At 40.4% G+C, this 21,187-nt stretch overlaps 3 protein-coding genes across 3 annotated transcripts in view; 1 reads left to right on the top strand and 2 right to left on the bottom strand.

The window, feature by feature from the left end:
* Positions 1-9,373, top strand: part of LOC109097949 (neuroligin-2-like) — an 84,252-nt gene extending 74,879 nt beyond the window's left edge. Inside the window, exons 6-9 of the mRNA XM_042764984.1 lie at positions 1,950-2,215; positions 2,328-2,481; positions 4,864-5,230; positions 5,339-9,373. Of these exons, the coding sequence (XP_042620918.1) occupies positions 1,950-2,215; positions 2,328-2,481; positions 4,864-5,230; positions 5,339-6,260 (1,709 nt within the window). The 3' untranslated portion in view covers positions 6,261-9,373. The remainder of the gene's footprint in view (positions 1-1,949; positions 2,216-2,327; positions 2,482-4,863; positions 5,231-5,338) is intronic.
* Positions 9,374-10,129: 756 nt separating this feature from the next.
* On the bottom strand, positions 10,130-14,770 carry LOC109097623 (erythropoietin-like). Its single transcript, XM_042764558.1, has 5 exons — positions 14,587-14,770; positions 12,301-12,428; positions 12,136-12,222; positions 11,575-11,739; positions 10,130-11,161 (listed from the first exon to the last, which is right to left on the bottom strand). Exons 1-5 carry the CDS (start codon positions 14,768-14,770, stop codon positions 10,997-10,999), a joined length of 729 nt encoding a protein of 242 aa, XP_042620492.1. The 3' UTR covers positions 10,130-10,996.
* A 4,293-nt stretch (positions 14,771-19,063) lies between these two features.
* On the bottom strand, positions 19,064-20,654 carry LOC122146423 (endonuclease domain-containing 1 protein-like). Its single transcript, XM_042764985.1, has 2 exons — positions 20,337-20,654; positions 19,064-20,124 (listed from the first exon to the last, which is right to left on the bottom strand). The coding sequence occupies exons 1-2, from the start codon at positions 20,640-20,642 to the stop codon at positions 19,516-19,518; spliced, it is 915 nt and encodes a 304-aa protein (XP_042620919.1). The 5' UTR covers positions 20,643-20,654; the 3' UTR covers positions 19,064-19,515.
* Between the last annotated feature and the right edge of the window lie 533 nt (positions 20,655-21,187).

Genomic DNA, 21,187 nt, shown 5'->3' on the forward strand with positions numbered 1-21,187 from the left:
AACACATTTATCATGCACTTAGTATAGTATAATAAAAAATATAAGTTCATCGATATTAGTACAAATAAGTGTATTTCTTTTTTACTTGGGTTGTCATTGACCAATTTACTGGACCTCATGCCATTCCAAACCTGGAAGACTTCTATTTTTTGATATTTGAAATTGTTTTAAGTCTATAACCCTATTTGTGCTATATTTTTTTACAATATACTATTCTATGTTCTACATTTTTTTTTTATATTGATATACTGTATGGCTGCCTGAAAGTGGGACTGATTTTTGGCAATACCTTGCAGTATGTGTGTGAGTTTGTGTGCGTGCAAGACTGATTTACACCGCTATCTCGAGATCACACGTGCGTATGCATTTGATGCCAGTTTATAATGAGTGCTGTGTGATAAAAATGGAGAGATGTGAGACAAATTCATAATGAGCAGCATGTACAACTATGTGTGTGCTGCAGAAGTGTTGGACTGCAGCTGAGCTGATTCTTAATTGATTTCATAGGGAACTGGAGCTAAGGGGTCTTGTAATAGAGTATTGTGTGTGTGTGTGTGTGTGTGTGTGTGTGTGTGTGTGTGTGTGTGTGTGTGTGTGTGTGTGTGTGTGTGTGTGTGTGTGTGTGTGTGTGTGTGTGTGTGTGTGTGTGTGTGTGAGAGAGAGAGAGAGAGAGAGAGAGAGAGAGAGAGAGAGAGAGAGAGAGACTGGGGGTGGGGGAAACATTTTAATAATTAATAATAGAATCTGCAGATGAAAACCGTGGGACACTTTACATAACGGTGCAGCAGGGTTCTGAAAGCCAAGATGGTTTCCTCATGCTTATCCAGAGCCTTTTCGAACACTGCTGAGCTCACTTTGTCACTTTCACTCAAGTAATGAATCTTAGTTTCTACCTGCCCTATTACAACACATATTAAAAGGAGCCCCTGACTGTAGGTTCATGCTGCTATTAGTTATGCTTTGTTGAAGCCAGCATGACCTTTCTACTGTGCAGACTTCCACCATTTTAGCTTAGCAACATGTTTCTCTGACCATTAAAACTAGTTTCAGAACTTTAATTGTATATGGGTAGCACAGTTTCATATACAGTAAGGTCCAAAAGTCTGAGATGACATTGACCATCTTGGTCCGAGTTTACATGACACACTGTTAAAGATTAAATACACATTGCACCTCACTTCTCTTTTCTAGCCGGCACACAATGCCAATCATAGTCTGGCATTCTGGCATCCCGGCATTCCAGCATTCCTGTAGCTTAACCAGCAGAGAATGGCACTAGCAATGCCAAGGTCATGGGTTTGATTCCCAGGGAATGCATGAATTGATCAAATTGTTTGTCTGCAATGCAAGTCACTTTGGATAAAAGTGTCTGTTAAGTGCAAAAATGTACAATTGAAATTATTTTGGCGCATTTGTCTTCAGAAGCCAAGATTCTATTCTCTTCTGATCTGAAGTTAAAATTTGATTGTGTTATTTTCTGAAATTAAGAGTCCATTATTTTATGAACTTTTTTTCTGAAGTTAAGATTATGTTCTGAAGAATGTGTTAAGAATGAATTTCTGAAGTTATTGCTGTTATTTTATGAACTTAAACTTATGTTCTGTTCTGAAATTAAGATTCAGTTCTGGTCTTTTTCAGAAATTGAGATGATGTTCTTTTCTGCTCTGAAGTTAAAGTTCTGCTCTGTTCTTAAGTTAAGAATCTCTTCTGTTCTGAAGTTTAAAAATGTGTTCTATTCTATTCTGAAGTCAATATTCTGTTCTAAAGTTAAGAAACCAGACTGGAAAGCATTTATTGTGATGGAAATGAGTTCCACTGGCTCTTTGTGGTGGTAAAAGATATTCAGTGGCTTTATCTTGCTCATGGTCATGGGTCACACTCTATCCACATTGACTCACTCACATTATAGCCTGCTCTTTGACTATTCTTGTAACTTGCCCTGGTTTCAGGTTTGTTCCAGAGGGCCATTGCTCAGAGTGGCTCCGCCATATCCAGCTGGTCAGTGAACTACCGGCCCCTGATGTACACCAAGATCCTGGCCAAGAAGGTGGGTTGTAGCTACAGCAACACTGCAGATCTGGTGGACTGTCTGCGAAGAAAGAGCTTCAGGGAGCTGGTGGATCAGGATATCCAACCTGCCCGCTACCACATTGCATTCGGACCGGTGGTGGATGGTGATGTGGTACCCGATGACCCTGAGATCCTCATGCAGCAGGTGTGAATTTAGACACTGCAGGGACTCAGAGTTTAGAGTGCTTCAGAGTCTAATCATGACAGTTAATTAGTGAAAGTGAGTACAATGGGTGACATTTGTGTAATGTCCTCAGGGGGAGTTCCTGAACTACGACATCTTGTTGGGGGTGAACCAGGGTGAAGGGCTGAAATTTGTAGATGACAGTGAGGGTGAGGATGGTATTTCAGCTGCTTCCTTCGACTACACCATATCAAATTTTGTGGACAACCTCTACGGATACCCAGATGGTGAGTTTCACTGATACACCCATACATACTCACAACATAGACATTGGCCAGTGTTTGCACTGCCATTGCTGCCACTCAGTCTACAGCACAGCATCGAAAGAAATTATACTATTCACTGAGTTGTATACATGCCAAATTAAATGCAGTGATTTAAAATACATCACTTGTCATATGTACATATTAAAAACAATGTAAACGATTTTGTAGGGTTTCTAATCAGACACTGAATGGAATACCTATTAAAATACTTTTTTTGCTTTTGAGGTCCAAATAAGATCAATGAAATCTGTGCTTAACCCTCTGGAGTCTAAGGGTATTTTTGGGGCCTGGAGAAGTTTTGTCATGCCCTGACATTTGTGCTTTTTTCAGTTTCTTATAAATATCTAAATGGCTAAAGTCTAATCTCACTGTAATCAGCACAAACTAGGCTATAATAATATGTGAGCAGCATGTATGTACATGATTGTGTTTTTGAGAAAAAAAAAATGTTATGCGTGGTTAGTGAAAAACTAAAAATGTTAAATCACTTGAAAAAGGCAATAAAAAACACATATAGAAAATTGGTTCCCAGGAATTTTGAGAACTGGAGCTTGTAGCCTAGAATTTTTTTTTTTCTAAATGATGTGAAAAAATCATCTTGTTTACTCACTTACAGAAAACAATATATTGATTTAAATTTTCTAAGACACTTTTTGTTGGTAAAAGTCATATGCGAGTAGGCGTCAACTATCATGAATTCACACCTGAGAAGACAAAGGCCTGCATAATGAGCTGCATAATGAGCCATTCAGTCAGCTGTATCACTGAGAGGGATGAGTTACAAGAAAGAATTGTGAGGACAAAATAAATCTATATAATTTTATGTTTGTAGTTTATTTAGAATATATTTAATTATCCCACAACATAATTTAATATTCACTTATGAGTGCAGTTAAAACAGTTTATTAGGAAAAATCAAAGCTGACTTTCAAACTGATTTTTTTGCATCATTACTCCAGTCACACAATCCTTCAGAAATCCTTTTAACAATCTTATTTTCTACAAAAAAAACATTTATTGTTATTATTATCATTATTATTATTATTATTATTATTATTATTATTATTATTAATGTTGAAAAGAGCTGAGAATATTTTTTTTTAGGTTTTTTAGGGGGGATAAATTGAAAGAACAGCAATGATTGTTACATTTGTTACAGTTACATTTATTGTTACATTTATATTATTTACATCAAGCTTTTGAATGGTATAGTAGTGTATATTGTTATTGAAACTTCATAATATTTCACTTGATTATACATTTAGTCAGGAATTATAGTTTGGAAAAAGTCTTTGGAAAAAGTCTAACTAGTAAAATGTTTACACGTTATGTGAAAACTAGTACAAAGTATATAAATAAATAAAAAGAGACTTACTCATGTTTATGAACTCTGCTGAATAAAGTGCTTCATTCTTTTTTCTGAGGAAATCCAAATCTCAAATCCTCAACCACATCACATCTTTTTGGGGTGATTTATGTCTTATTCCTCTCATCGCGAAGCAAACAGTAAAATAATAAAAACTTGAAGAACAGTCTCGCTGCGTTGTCTTCTGTTGTGTGGGCGTATTCAAAAGCCGCGCGCTTCAGTGAAACATTTGAATCTCAAAAGCGCGCTCGGCGCGAGGGCGTGGTCGCATTAGCAGATAATGAAGGGAGACGTGAAAAACGGACATCGCGTTGTTTTCATATGGATTACTTTATCACAGAATATTTGTTTTCAGCAGCACTTGTTTAGTTTAAAAGTAGACATGTCAGGCTTTCTATAGATATCTCTCTCATGTCTCTTCGTTGAGTATTCACTGAGTTACAGTTCATTTTTAATGACGCATTTGTATCTGAAGATCAGCGCAGACAAAGGCTGCAGACAGCACTCCTTGTTTGTTATCTTTATTTTATAAGTGCACAAAGTTTTGTTGTTATTATGTCTGTATACAAAAAAAAGTAGACCCTTTACAGATTCGATTGATGTATTGCACTTATCTGTACGATCAAAACTGAAAGTGTAATTTAAGTTCTTTTCGGGGTTATCAGGAGAAAATACCCCAAAACGCGTATACGCGTTAATCGACTCCAGAGGGTTAAGTTTGCATTGAGAAAATCTATTACATGTACATTCAGGACTGTCCCACAGATTTCTCTTGGCAACACTGACATACACATCTACAAATTCTTTTACCGGTTGTTCAAGGTAATCCGTCTAATTTTACCCCTCACCTTGAGTGCTTCTGTCTCACTGTCTCCTATACTAGGTCAAGGTGCCCTGCTTTGTGTGACAACCAACTCTGTCTTTCAACAACCAACATCCATCTTTTTCTCTCTTGGTGTCTCTGTCCCTTTTTTTAGGTAAAGACATACTGCGGGAGACCATAAAGTTCATGTACACAGATTGGGCTGACCGCGATAACAGTGACATGAGGCGTAAAACATTACTTGCACTTTTTACCGACCACCAGTGGGTGGCGCCAGCAGTGGCCACAGCTAAGCTGCATGCTGAGTTCCAGTCCCCTGTTTATTTTTATACCTTCCACCACCACTGCCAGACGGAAGCACGACCCGAGTGGGCAGACGCAGCACATGGTGATGAGATCCCGTATGTGTTTGGTGTTCCCATGGTGGGTGCCACAGATCTATTTCCCTGCAACTTTTCCAAGAACGATGTCATGCTCAGCGCTGTGGTGATGACATACTGGACCAACTTCGCCAAGACGGGGTGAGAGTTTGATCTGTCCGAAATTGTTCACCCAGTGAGACCAGAATACAAATGCAGTTATCTTCCTCTGTCTTTTTTCTTCTCACTTTGTTTCAATATTTTTTCCAGAGATCCAAACATTCCAGTACCGCAGGATACCAAGTTCATCCATACTAAACCCAATCGCTTCGAGGAAGTTATCTGGACCAAATTCAGCTCTAAAGACAAGCAGTACCTCCACATCGGGTTGAAGCCTCGCATCCGGGATAATTACCGAGCCAACAAAGTTGCCTTCTGGCTTGAGCTGGTTCCTCACCTCCACACCCTTCATGAGGAGATCATCAGCTCCATAACCACGCGACTGCCACCCGGCAGCACGCACTGGCCCACTTGGAAGGGCACGACCCAGAGCCCCGGCCCACGCTCTACTCGCCACCCCATGGTCTCAACCTACCCACCCGACCCGGACCTCGAAGGTTCTGAACACCCTCCTGAACGCTTCCCATTCCCGAGTGACACACGAGACTATTCGACGGAGCTGAGCGTGACAGTAGCAGTGGGAGCGTCGCTACTCTTCCTCAACGTGCTGGCGTTTGCCGCGTTGTACTATAAACGCGATAAGAGGCACGAGCTGCTGCAGCGCCGCCATCGGCGCCTCTCACCGCAACGTGGGACGGGGCCGGGCGTTGGCATTGTGGGGGCTCCACCCCATAACGACCTGGCATTGAGCCAGGAGGAGGAGCTAATGTCCTTGCAGATGAAGCAGCAAAGGGTGGAACTCGACCACGGCACGCCTCTTCCACCACGTGGTCTCCACGGCGACCTCGAGCCTCTAAGACCACCTGTGTGCCCACCGGACTACACTCTGGCACTACGGCGGGCACCTGAGGACGTGCCACTTATGACGACTAACACCCTTTCTATGATTCCCAGCACCATAACTGGCATGCAGTCCCTCCATGCCTTCAACACTTACCCCCCTGCGCCTGCACCAAGTGCTGGGCATAGCAACAACGCCCTGCCCCACCAACACTCAACCACACGAGTATAGTAACCCCTCTAAGGGGAACAGGCCCCCCCAAACACATTGGAACACAGACCTCCGGTACTAAGAGTGGTGCTCTACATGGATAGTGTCCAACACACCGCTCCTGTCCTTTTTAAGTCCACTCCTAGCACACTCACTTTCTCTCTCGTTTTTTTCTTGTTTTACTCTTCCTGCTCCTCTCATTCTTGGAGAAGATTTTGGGTGGAGAAATGTTGGCCATTTTCCCTACTCAATACAGCAGCTATCCCTTCCCATTTAGTTTTTTTCTCCTATTTTCCCCCTCAAGTTCCATTGCCACCTTTCCCTTTTTCTTTCTTTTCTTCTCCCCAAAAGTCTTTTGCTCTGCTGTAGCCGTTTCTAGTCCCCAAAAAAGAACAGTTTTTCCTACTTTGGACTGTTTTATAAATCAAGAAAATATACGTGTAAAATATGTATTATTGATAACCTTATAAGGCTATGAATGAAAAAAGATTCTACTATCTAATTTTTACCAGCATTCTTGTGCCAAGTACTGTGATCATCGTCCATTCAGACGCAGTCTAGTGGACGGACGTGGAGAGAATCACCTGAACTGGATTTATTCAAGGATTTTGCAGAATTGAGAAAAAAAAAGTGCCAAATTTGTTTTTCTTTTCTTTGGTCTCTCTCTCATTTTTGCTTTTTGTTTTGCACTGTCACTGTTATTTGCCTATGGAGAGAAATTAACAACACTATAAATATCTATATGAAAAGATATAGATTAATTAAATTTATATCTTGATTGCCCTTTGGGAAAATTGCATGATTTATTTTTTAAGAGGAAAATGGACATTCGAGATTCAAGACTTCTTTGTCTTTTTATTGTCTTTTTCTGCAACAGTCTTCTCTCTCTTGCTCTCTCTCTTGCTTTCACTCTCTTTTTTTTTTTTTTTTCCTTTTTTTTATACATCAGCTGTATTTTGTGCACTTCATTTGGAGATTCTTTTCCCTCTGTAGATACATGGTCATATCCGGAAATGAAACTGATTCTTGGCGATAATAAAGAGGATAAATAGTTCCCTTCTTTTTTTTCATTTATAAATACGGAAGCTGTACGACAAAGCTCATCTCCCAGAGAAGGACTGATCAGATCCACGATCCCCTCCTTTTTTATCCCTTTTTTTTCTCTCTCCACTCATATAGTACTCAGTAGTAACCACGCATTACTCCACATTGAGTTGAGGAACGTTCACTGTGTCGCTCTCTCTCCCCATTTCTCCGTAAAGACTCGGACTCTGCTGAGTTGGACGTCCAGAGTGACGGGATCAAAACCTGCACCCGTTCCCGCACAGCTGGAGTCTCTCCATCTCTCTTTTATCCAGAGCCCAAGAGAGCTCATGACGTGTCCAGAACATTCTTCCCCCTCACTGACACTGACCTTTGAGTGATAATCTCAGTTTGAGCTCACTTGTCATCAGGTGGACATCTTGTTATATGCCCTGTCGCAAGTCCCTGTAAGACCTTCTGATTCAACCTCTCACCTCTCAACGTGTTTTTCCGAAATCTCTCTTTCAGGGTGCCAAGAACGATCTGGCCAAGAGAAAGCGGGAGATGGGCGATTTGCGTTCATGTGTGCGCATGTAAGTGTGAGTGTATGAGGAACAGCACAAATGTGGCCTCTATATGAGCTCTGGATACTGACTCTGGTAGCTTTGTGCATCAGGTTTGAGCCATGGTGGCGGTCAGAAACTAAACACAGCCTGAAGAGGCATACTGCATTACAGTGGACGAGGCATCACCCCTCATGCCACTTAAATATACATTTATGATCCATAATGCAAGCAACTGTGCATACCGATCTCATCTCCATCCATTTTTTGTTCTCTCGTCGTCTTGTTTTTGGAGTTTCTTGTCGGTGGGTGGATGGAAAACACACAAGACCACTTTATGTCATGTCATGACAAAAAACAAAAGATGCAAACTGTACATTTTTATAAGTGTAAGAGATGACATGGTCTTTGTAAATATTTTGTTTATTGTTGGGTTCACGGCCAATCGTATCCACTGTATAAAACAGGTGCAAGCTCATTCATCCAATCATATCCCTCCACCCACAATTCTGAAGACCCTTATTTGATTTTCATTTAAAGGTTTACAGATACTAAAGCTTCTTTTCGACAAAAGACATTAAATCGTAATGAATTTTGAGGGAAGCGGAAACGAAGCGAATTCCACATTAGAGAATATATTGAGTTAAGAATGAGGGCACTTGATGAGAGTAATTGCATTTGGAATTCAAATTTGCTGCAAGACCCAACAATGCGGTGGACAATAGTGTCACTGGCTGCATGCACTCGCTGATTCTGTTTCGTTTGAAAAACGGAGGGTGGAACCGATCAGGGCCTAATCAGAATATTTTGTTGAAGAGAGTCAAATGAGAAAGTTTATGTGGAGAAGCTCATTTTATTTCCTCGTATGAGGCCGTAGGATGTAAATCGCTTGAGTCAGCCCTGTTTTTTTTTTTTCGAGACGCCTGCTGTTTGAGTCATTCTCCTGGGTGTTCTTCATTACGCTTCAGTGGACTAAATGACACTGTGGGGTGTTTGTTTTCTCCTACCTGGTAGTAAGTTCTTAGAAATTTAATGTTACCCAAACCATTGGAGATTTGTTGGAGTGGTGATGGGATTCCACAGAGTTCTGGCTTATCTCTTTGTTGTGAATTTGAGCTGCATATATTTCAAAGTAGAGAATTTAAACAGTTCATATTTTTCTACAAAATAAAGGGAGAGAGATGATTCTACCGGCAACTGATAGACATAAAAAGCACACTCTCACCAGACATACATGGTGATACTTTTTGTCTGGGTTGCCTATGTATTATAGAGGGTTTAAAGAAAAAAAAGATGAAGACAAAAAATACTGAGAAACAACTGTGGAGTATTAATGCTTGGTCGCCAAAAAAAAAAAAAAAAGACTTGCACCTGTTGAGTTTCATTTTGTTGAATTTCAGCAACATACAAAAGGCTTAAGATGAGGGTACTGTATGACCACAATGAGTCTAAAGATTGAAATTCATATTTCTATTTCCTATACAGGCTACTACACACTGTATGTTGTGTATCTGAACTGGACAACATTAAAAAAGCTTATTAAACATACGGACAGGCCTGTCTCCTTATTTGCATGTTATTGTCCTAAATTGTCTACTTGAAAAAAATATTTTTTATTCACTAATTTATGTATACTTACAGTTTGATTCAATCTTCCTGGTTTGTCCTCTAGATGGCAGCATACTTCACACTACAGCAGTCACACAGCATTGTTTCCACATGGCAAACCTTGCTGAATCCTCAAAAAAGACCTTTGTTCTTGCCTTTAAACATACACATCTCAGAAAGGACATGTCCAGTAGTATGCGTTCACATAAGGCACACTGCCTACTATAAAATGAACAAATAACAGCACAATTCATGGATTTGTAGAAAACTGAACATACAAATATAATTAAATAAAAGTGTCTCAAGTGTACTGTAGTCCAGGTGGCTGGATACAGCCAGACAAGCTGTTCACCACACTGATACAAGCCTTTGAGTCCACTTGTGGGCTCTAAAATGTTTCTCTACAGTTTCTTCTGCCTTGTTCACCTTGTTAAATAAGTCAAGGTGTCATGACTGTTTTGCTTCACTCTGCACGTGATGCATACTCTAGAAACATGACTACAGGCTTTCGAATGCAGAAGACCATTTAAAGAGTGACACCTGGAACTCATAAGCTCTTTAAGATCTATAGGGTTAGTTCACCCAAAAATGAAAATTAGCTTGTGTTTTACTCACCCTGGAAGCATCCTAGGTGTATATGACTTTCTTCTTTCAGACAAATCCAGTCTGAGTTATATTCCAAGCTATATCGTTGTAGTCAGTGGGTATTGCAGTTGAAAACCACAAGTCACCAAATAAAGATTGTGCATTCATAATAAAGCGTGCCCCAGACGGTTCCGGGGGATGAATAAAGGCCCCCTGTATCCTTATTTCAAACATAATAAACACTTTTCTCTCTCTTCCGCTTACTGTCATACACTGAAGCAATTCCGGCGGATGACGTAAGACACGCGGCGTTGCGTAATTAGTGACAAATGTGAAGAGAAAACAAAACGCCAGTCACGAATTACAAGTACAAGGATTTGTAAAGAAAAATGTTGGAGGATTTTGATATAAACCAAGAGGAGACTGGTTTTCCTTTGCTAAAGTAAGGAAACTATGCTTCTTTTGCTCCTATAAACAAATTCGCTAGACTAGCATATCTCAGAAGCGCGCGCGCTGCGCATATTATGTGCTGTGTCATCCGCTGAAACGGATCCGCGTATGACAGATAACGGAAGTGAGAGAAAAGTGTTTATTACCTCTTAAATATGGATATTTTTCTTACAAAAAAACGCATGGATTCGCTACAGGAGGCCTTTATACATCCCCTGGAGCCGGCTGCGGCACGTTTTATTATGAATCATGAGCTTTATTTGAGGACATGTGGACAGTTCAACTGCAACACCTGCTGACTACAACGATACAGCTTGGAATAGCCAGGATAATTTTTAATATAACTCCGACTAGATTGGTCTGAAAGAGGAAAGTCATATACACCTAGGATGCTTCGAGGGTGAGTAAAAGCTAATTTTCATTTTTGGGTGAACTAACCCTTTAAGATTGAGTAAAAAGTCACAATCAAGTGTTCGTGTCTGGGTTTGTGTGTATCTGTGACTGCTGTAAACAGTTCCTGAGTTTGCATCAGCTGTTTTGCCGTTGGCAGGCTGGTGCAGCTGAAAGCAGGAGTCTGACTTTCCCACGCAGGAAACTGCTCTGCACCTGCAGAAGTTCTGGGAGAGAGGAGACCTCCTGCGTCTGTGTGCTGGCAGGAGCTGAATCATCTGGAAGAACTGTGGACCTGGCATGCTGTGGAAACAGAACCGACTCATTAGGGAAAATTTATCATCTCAAAAAATTCTAGAATTGATAGATTGCAGCTCTTAAATCTGATTGGATCGCCTCATAAAAAATCACAACACATGAAACAAACCAAGACTGTTTGTACTGCTAAAATCAACTACTGTTAACAGCTTTGGCTACTAAGCTAGTTTCCCCTTCCATTTCAAGTGTATTTTGTATTGTAGTCTAGTATTATATTTTATTCATTATATTTTAGCACAGTGGGAAATATAACTCCAATTGTATTCGTCATATACACCTAGGATTTTCATTTTTGGGCGGACTATCCATTTAATGTCAGAATAGTCAGTAATGTCAGAATAGACCTTATGTGACAGACACATGTGCTCATAGTCACAACACATCAGTGGTTACTACACCTGTAAATCAAGACTGTGCAGGATCTGGCTGAGGCTGTGGATGTTACTGATGTTGTTATCCAGTGCATTGGCCAGACGGGAGTTGCTCACTGCTTTCATTGCTGTACTCAGGGCCTGAACCAGCAGAGACAGTCCAGTCTGGACCTCCACGGCCAGTTCCTGAACCTGGACACATAGATTTACACTATGAATGAGTAGAAATACTTTCTGTGTAATACACTGGGTTTAATTGTCTATAAAATACTTCAAATCAGGAGGTATCACTGATATGATGATAACATGAGAAATGCATGGGGAAACTGATAAAAATGGATTTGTATGAGGAATTAATACAACAAAGCCTTTGTAAAGTACCTATACAAGCAAATATAAACAATAAAAGAGTTTGTGCGTGATGTATATTGATGTTTTTGTATTATGTTGTATTACTTATTTGCATAATGGTGGTTTTAAGTATCTAATGTATATATAAATATTTATGCACACATAATATATATATATATATATATATATATATATATATATATATATATTAAACATAGCTAGTGCATCATAACTCACGTCTATATGTTCCCAAAAAGCAAAGTCAACACTAGTCAGTGGTACAAAGTAGGATTTCATCGCTCCACAGCCTCCTCTGCTACCTCGCTGAAAGAAAAAGAGACAGATGAACTGATGTTTCTGAAAATAACCTGACATTCTGTGTGAAAAACATAGAGACCTCACCATGATGACTACAGAATCTCGAGCTTCTCGTACAAAGTGGTCCAGAACCCTCAGGTCACAGATGGGTTGAAGGGGAAAGACCTGTTTTCCACCCAGCCACACAAACACTATCAAAACCGACACCAGACCTAAACAGACAAATAAACACTATTGCAAATACGTTTATAATTACAGTTGAACCACTGATGTCACATGGACTATTTTAACAATGTCCTTACTAACTTTCTGGGCCATTAAACGTTTCAGTTGAGTTGCTGTCTATGCAGGGTCAGAAAGCTCTCGGATTTGATCAAAAATATCTTAATTTGTGTTCCGAAGATGAACGAAGGTCTTAAGGGTTTGGAACGAGATTAGGGTGAGTAATTAATGACAGAATTTTCATTTTGGGTGAACTATCCCTTTAATTGTGTCTTATGAGTGAATTGAATCTTCACTCAATCAATTTGCTAAAAACCACAAATCATTTGCACAGGTCTCTAATACCCTTGCTCCGTTTCACAGCTGCTGAGCATGGCTTGAAGAACACAGATAAACCATATATTGTCACAATCTTATGTCTTTTCTATCGATGTTACATCAGTCAAACCATCTTTATCTGTATATTTTATTCAGCTACAGTGATAAGTGGATGTCTTTTATCCATATAAGGGATTTCCTGGAACGTCATCAGTTCTATTACTTTTGTGAGTCTCACTTGTGAATTTTCTCAAGTATGAATGAAACAGACATTACATAAGGTGTGGATTTACTAATTCTCACAACACCCTGATTTGCATAAACAATTTTCTCTAAAGAAATTTGAAGTAGACTTCCATATCCATACGTTTTTCTCCAGTGTAGAGAAGTGTACAGGAGTTATAGTTTTCTCTCAGTGAATGCATAAGATTTCCTGGCGAAATGTAAAAAAAAAAAAAAAATATCTGTTATTTTTTTTTATCATAATAATTTAACATTTTGATTATGATGATTTTTTCTTTTATTTTACTTGGATAGATTATTTAGTACTCCTCCTGTTAGTCAGCTGCTGTTTTGTTTGTTGTTTTGGCCAGGCCCTCTCCTGAAGACATTTGCTTCCCTTTCTAAATAAATTCTTTAAATGGTCAAACTAAGTGGTGGTTGCATTTTCTGGAGCAGAGGACTGAGGTGATTCCTCCGCGTTTTTCCCTAATAATTCCCATATAACCTTTAACTAACACTCCAAACCCAATACCAACAAAAGACTATCAAAACAGTATCTCAAAAAGAATAAAACCTTAGATGCTCTCCTACTGGCCTCCCTGGGTGCTTCTCATGATGATCACCCTGCAGTTTTCTGTAAAAGAAATGCTACTGGCAGAGAATGAATTTGAATTTTCAATCAACCCTTCTGCTGTTTTTGTTCAAACCAATGCAAAAATCCACTAGCTGTAAATGCCCCTTTAATCGCTGATGCTAAAGTGCTAAACTGGAGGATGAACTGCCCCTCTCCTCTCTCCGACGTTTCCGCTGGTCCCATCCAGCCCTCCTTCGTCCTTGGTTTTCTCGTCCAGCCCTGATGGGGCTTCCAATTCTCCAGTGCCTGTTCCCGAGTGAAGCCCAGTAAGGGCTCCTGTTCCCGAGTTAAGCCCAGAAAGGGTTCCCGTTCCCCAGTTAAGCCCAGTGTCGGCTCCAGCCCCAGAGCTCGCTCCAGTGCCTGCTCCTAGAATGTGTCCTCCAATGCCTGCTCCTAGAATGTGTCCTCCAGTGCCTGCTCTTAGAATGTGCCCTCCTGTGGCCACTCCTCAAAAATGTTCGCCCTCCCACCTGTTCCTGCATCCTCCACCGCTGTCATCTGGCAGCCCCTCTGCTCGCCCTCAGCCCACCATCATTGCAGTGCGAGCTCCGCATGACTGCCATCCTCCAGCGTCGCCGTGCTCTGAGTCTCCCTCACCTCCGCCTCCTGCCTCCAAGGCCTGAACTCCACCATGGCTCCTAGCTCCCTCCCCTCCGCCGTGGCCTGGCAGTCCACAAGCTCCGCCTGGCTCCCTCATCCCTCCAGCTCCACCTTGGTCTGGCGTCGACCATCCTGCGCCTCGGGACTCCACTCCCCTTCCCTCACCCCCCCCCACCCACTCCGCCACACCCCAACACCCCCTCGCCCCCACCCCACCCCTCTAACTCCCTGACCCAAACGTAGCCTCCCGGATCTACATCTCCGCGTTGGTCACCGGCACCATCGGTTCCACCTAGGACCTCCGGACCCTCCCCGTCACCCTGGCTCTCCGCCTCGGGCTCCTCCTCCATGGCTCCTCCAACTGTCGACTTCACCATGGGCTGTTATGGCTGTGTCCTGGGTCCTGCTGGGCTCCTCCTGCTCCAGGTCACTCCTGTCTTCTCCCTGGCTTCTCCCTCCGTCGTCTCCTCCCTGGCTCCTTCCTCCGTGGTTTCGGTCTGCCGGCCCCCTTCTGGGAGTCTGTCCTCCACCGGAACCTCCTCCCAAGTTCCCACCCATGCCTCCCTCTGTTCCTAAGGTGCAAGGTCGCACCTTCCAGGAGGGGGGAGTAATGTCACATCCCTGGACTCATTGTGTTGTGTTTTCCCTGCATGTGTTCCACTTCCCATGTTCTGTGTGACCCATGTTCTTAATTGATTAGTTCCCAGGTGTGTCTGATTAGTTCCCAGGTGTGTCTCCTTAGTCCCTTGTTAGCCTGTCTTTAAAACCCATGTCTGTTCAGTCTGTGTTTGTCGGGTCTACCAGTTACAAGTCAGTATGTGTGTCTTCCTCCTGTGGTCCATGCTGGATTTACCCCTGTGTTGGATTAATAAACACTCTCTCGATTCTCGACTCAGTGTTCCTTCTGGCAGCGTAGCATGTCTATGTTAGTGGTCCTACAAATGTTAATTTAAAATGAGCGACTTCTTCAAAACTTCTTCAAAACTTCAGTCAACCTGGATAAAGCTGTGAACATATTTTCCAAATTGTACTCAAGACGATTAGAACTGACTAAAGTGTTCTCATTCCATAAGTGTCATATAGCAAATACAGCAACAAGCAGAGAGGCACTGACAGAGACAAGAGCGGATGATGTTGATAAGAGGAGTTGAACTTGTATTTTAATAATATTAGTAAAGTTACTAATATTTACATAGGTACTAAGTTTATTAGTAAACCAGTAAAGTTCCTTAAAAATATTCTATTTTTTGTGTAGTCTTTAAACTTGTGAACTGTGTGTGTGTTTTGACTGAAAATGGTGGTGCATGATCTTAAGCAATTTGACAACATTGTTGCAAATATTTGCAAATGCAAAAAAAAAAAAAAAAAAAAATGCAAGGTCCACTTTTTGAAAAATAAATTGAATAAGTAGAGAGCTGTGGCCGACAGCAGATTTTAGAGGGAAAAAACTGATGTAAGAAAGTAACTTTTTTTTTTTTTTTTTTTTTAGTTAAACCTATAAAAGTTCAATTATGTTTACTGTATGTCTGTGTAGATATTTTTCATGTAGGTTGATAGTGCTAATGTTTTGGCTGTTCGCTGTAGAGTGAGCTAATTCATGTGGCTACAAGAATATGGGTTTGTTGTAACATCAGTGAAACATGTTACAGCCTACCCCAAGCAAATTTTTAGTTATGTTTTCTTTGAATTTCAGTATAGGTCTTGGAAGAGAAAGACAAACTGAGGGATGTCTCTCAGCATTCAAATGTTTGTTCAATTTTATTATGGCCAATTGCTGTGACAGTAACAAACATGTTTACATGCCATTCAGTTTTAGTATTATGATGATAATGTAACACACACTCACTCACACACACACACACACATGTTGGTATTGCTGGTTTACAGGGACCCTCCATAGGCATAATCGTTTTTATACTGTACAAACTGTATTTTCTATCGCCCTACACCTAAACCCCTCACAGAAAACTTTTTCTTAAGTTAACTATTTTTAGATTTTCAAACAAAACACCATTATTTGAATGTTTAAGTATGTTTTTTTAAGCCTTTTGAATTACAGGGACACAGGTAGTGTGGATAAACCATGTGTGGTCATATTTGTGTCCTCATAAACCACCCAAACCAATGCACACACACACACACACACACACACACACACATACACACACCAATTATGTTGAAAAGTCAGTGCTGAATAAAAAGCTTTCAAAATATTTTTTTGTCATAATCCTTATTTCATAATGTTACATATCACCCAGGTGGATATCATAATGTTACATCTCACCCCAGGGTATGTTACAGCTAAACTATAGGGTGAATTGTAACATTTCACTCCTTGTGTTTGAAACTACACCATCCATTGTGCTGCAAAGATATCAGCTGCATCATTTAATAGCAGGCACTTGTAACTAGTTTAAATCACAATTTGAATGCACTGGTTAACTTCAAGATACAGACAGAAATGTCAAAAATGTTACAACCATCCCCGGACTCCCCTATTATTACAACGTCACAAAAGTTTTCTGCTTTAGTTGCTCCACCTTATAAAAAGCTTAGTTTTCCTGAAAAGGTTTGCATCCGCCACCCTTCAGTTCCTGTGCAGATTTGAGCTCAACACATGCACTGTATGACTGCTGCGTGACCCTATTCCTCTTGAGTCCTTGATGGTATTCCAGCGCATGACGTTCTGTCTGTGCTGTTTGGCTGTCACTGTGTTGCTCAATATACATTCCGAGTTTCTGTGTACAATCCCGTGACGACATTGATCTCACGTTTCAGGGTTAATTTTTTTATCTTTACTAGAAGCACTTATAATTTGGTGACTGTAAATTTAAAAAAAAGTTAAACAAATAGATTAGGCCTTAGCTTAAACAGTTTTTAAAGTTGTATTTTTTCTAATGTGTGTAGTTATTAAAACTATTATCATACAGTATTATAGAGTATTTCTTCTAACTGTAAGAATGTCAAGATTAGTTTTTGTTTTGTTTTGTTTTTTGACAGCACCATCCTCTAGTGTACAAATAACAAACAAAAACCATACATGTCACAACTCACAACTGTAAAAATAGTTCACCTTACTCAGGCATGGATTATGGGCCGGGCCCCTGGGCCCTCTTTAGCACTATGTCTTCTGAACACCTTGTAGCAGCTTTAATGTTGTATAGTTGGACCCATAATCATTTTTAGACTTGGTATAAAGTCCTTGCCTTGAGCATAGTGATTAATAAAATAACAGGCATCTGACTTGTCAGTGTGGTCTGCTGATCTGGGATCAGGGGACTTTGGTCATTTACTTTGAGTCACATCTGCCAGGTCTTACATAACAGTTAAAGTCTCCATAGTATCGCCATCTTGCACAGAAACCAGCAGCAAATAAAGCAAGAATCTCATTTATTATTCCTTTGAGTTCATTTACCATTACTGGCACTATGAATTGACACAATATTACAACTGCCAATAATGATATTAACTAAAGACAATTTACAGAATGGAATACAAGCGAAAAGAAGAATATGAGTTTGAGAGAGAGAGTTAAGGCTTACTCATGCTTATTCGTTTAATGGTATTTGCTTATCCTTCCTCATTTGTGTCTCTCTGAGATTAGATTATGTCCTTAAAAATGAAAGGAATGTCTCACAAGCTTGCTAATCTCGCTCATGGTATTGGTTTGCAGTGGTCAGTCATTGAAGACTTGTCCTGTGTGACCTGTGAATTATTTGTGCACTTTCATAAAGCCTGTATTTCCTAATGGATCAGGGGTCACCAAGCTCAAACCTGGAGGGCCAGTGTCCTGCAGAGTTTAGCTCCAACTCTAATCAACACACCCGAACCAGCTAATCAAGCTCCTACTAGGAACACTCTTAAAAATAAAGGTGCTTTACGATGCCATCGAAGAACCTTTCTGTTTCACAAAAGGTTCTTTGTGGCAAAAGAAGGCTGTTCAGGTTATAAAAAGGTAAGAAATAGATGGTTCTTTTAAGAACCTTTGACTGAATGGTTCTTGGCATCGCTGTGAAGAACCTTTTATGCACCTTTATTTTTAAGAGTGAGTACTTGTAACTTCCAAGCAGGTGTGTTGAGGCAAGTTGAGAGTGAAACCCTGCAGGACACTGGCCCTCCAGCACCGACCTCCAGGGGACCCCTGCCTTCTCACAATGTTATATTGATTTGATACAGTGTCAGTTACTGGAAATAATGCCTGGTATTAATCATAGATAATGGCGATAAAGCAATCCATATTTTGCTGTAATGTTGAAAATCAACCAGACATTTCTCCTTAGTTATTTTATTGGTTTGTATCAGTCATGTTCATTAAAACACCAAAATGAAAATCCCAAAGAAATAAAGTAGGTTGGAAAAGTATGACAAGTCAGGGTTTTTGTTTTTATTTTTCACATACCATTTTATACCACACAAAATCAGCCTTTTCAGCTTTAAAAAACACAGCATAAACCTTAAGGTGGTGTCAGTGAGTTACTTAACATGTGTATGTGAACTAAGGCAGTTTGCCATGATTATACTATGCATATATAGGATGATTAATGTTAAGATAAAAGCAATAAAACTGTTGTAGGCAGAGAGCTGACAGGAAATATGTTACTTACACAACCATTGTTTCACACCATGAAGTGACAAATTTCCCTTTATTATCCTCAATATATGGCTATTGTATTAAATAATTTTATAAGTCTATATTCTGCACATTACCATTCAAAGTTTGGGGCCAATAATAATTATGTATGTTATTTTATTTATTTTAACTTATGCTCAACAAGGCTGCATGTATTTACTCAAAAATTAAATAACTTTTTCCTAATTGAGTGTATTTTAAAATGTAATTTATTCCTGTGATGGCAAAGCTGAATTTTCAGCAGGCATTACTCCAGTCTTCAGTGTCACATGATCCTTTAGAAATCATTTTAATATGCTGATTTGCTGCTTAAGAAACATTTGTTATTATTATCAATGATGAAAACCATTCCTGCTTGTTGCAGATGCTCCCTAATATTTTTGTGAAAACTGATACATTATTTTTTAGGATTCTTTGATGAATATAAAGCTCAAAAGAACAGCATTTATTTGAAATTTAATTTTTAGGAACAAAGCAAAGTTCTACTAATTGAAAAAAAAAAAGTAGTACCTACCCCAAATATTTAAACAGTAGAGTGCAAACCACTAAATTTAACATTGACTCTACAAAATTTCTAAATAATTGTACAGTAATTTACAGAGAAGCTACAGGATAGAAGAAAGCAAGAAAGAAAGAAACCACAACCAAAGCTATAAGCTGAAGGTAAGTCAGATCAGTTGGCATAATGTAGGTAGGAAGGAAGAGGTGAAGGTGAGTTGCAGTTATCATAGAACAGCTGGAAGTTCTTGTCCACTGACATTTTGTTTGTCAGGTAGATCTCCAGATCCTGCACAGTGATCTCTTGGACTCTGTTTCCCTCCTTTGCGTTCTTGGCAAGGGCTGCTTGGGTCGGAAAGCGGATGCGCACATTGTGTGGTGCGTTCCTGTCGTAGTCAGTGCAGCAGTAAGCAGACCACACTTCTTCAGGGATGCCAACACGGTCCTGGTTGTTGCGTCGGATCATGTTTCCAGTAGTGGTGACCCCAGTTACAATGTAGGCTGTTCCCCGGCAGAAATTGTTGAGGCGCACACGGATGCGCTCTTCGTGTTCCCGCCATGGTCCGATGTTGAACTCACGTATTTCTGGCACGACGTTTGTGAGCGTATAGGTAGCTGCTCGGTCCTGGGGGTCTGACTGGTGCTGGTCTGGATTTAGATGGCCTCTCTCATACAGAACCACATCAGAGTAGTCATCCAAAATCGCCTGGCTGTCCTCAAACTTCATGTGTAAGTATCCGGTGGGGAACGGCAGCATGTTCCCATTCCCATCAAGCTCTGCAAGCTGGGAAGAAGGTCAACACTTCATTGCAATTGTAACAAAGAAAGCCAGTCCTCAAACTCTCAGATAAAAGGTACAAAGGCTGTCACTGGGGTTTCAAAGGGTACACCTTTGTACTTTTTTTACCTCCAAGGGTTCATATTAGTACCTTTTGAAAGGTACCATCTCAGGGACAGTTTTTGTACTTTTTATTCTTAAAGTGAATAGTTTCATACCTGAGGTTCATACATCCAGGGATAGTCCACACGCCGATCGCCCTCTGTTTTCTTGAAGGTGTATGCGGAGTAAACCGGAATACGGTTTTTGGAGTCGTACAGGGTCACGTATCTGGGTTTGTCAGCGTATCGCTGGCAGATCTTCTTGAGCCTGCTATCTCTGAAGCCTCGTGGTGGAGTGCCCATATACAGCGAGTCCTTGCATCTCTCAACATGGTTGAAGTCTTCAACCACAGTTGCAGTTCCATAGTGTTCAGAGAGCCATGTTGTGATGGCAAGGACCAGAAGGATGATGGAGGGATGCATTTTAGTCAAAGGTGCTTCTCGACAGTCTTACTTGAGTGCTTCTTTGATAGAATGAATGAGTGAGAGGATTTCGAAGCTGGTTACTTTGAATAACATTGATTAGATAAGCAAAACAGAACCGGTGAGACTTTGCCTAAAAGAGAAGTGCGTGTCATCCAAGTGAACTTGTACAGATGGGGCTTTACATGGATCTATGATACAACATTTTAACATTTTGACACATTTTCACATTGCTATTTTTTCTAGCTCAAGGAAAACCACATTTATACAGATCCTTTAAGTCCTTCAAGTGGAAACTGGAGCCTTCACAGACCGCATTTGTGGTCCCAACACATCCTGTAGAGGCTCAGTCATGTTGAGATCTGAGGAATTTGGAGGCCAGGTCAACACCTTGAACTCTCTGTCATGTTTCTCAAACCATTCCTGAACAATTTTTCCAGTGTGGCAGGGTGCATTATCCTGCTGTAAGAGGTCACTGTCATCAGGGAACACCATTGCAATTAAGGGTGGTCTGCAATAATCTTTAGGGAGGTGGTATGTGATAA

The sequence above is a fragment of the Cyprinus carpio genome, chromosome A10 (assembly GCF_018340385.1).
Source record: "Cyprinus carpio isolate SPL01 chromosome A10, ASM1834038v1, whole genome shotgun sequence".
NCBI classification, from domain to species: domain Eukaryota; kingdom Metazoa; phylum Chordata; class Actinopteri; order Cypriniformes; family Cyprinidae; genus Cyprinus; species Cyprinus carpio.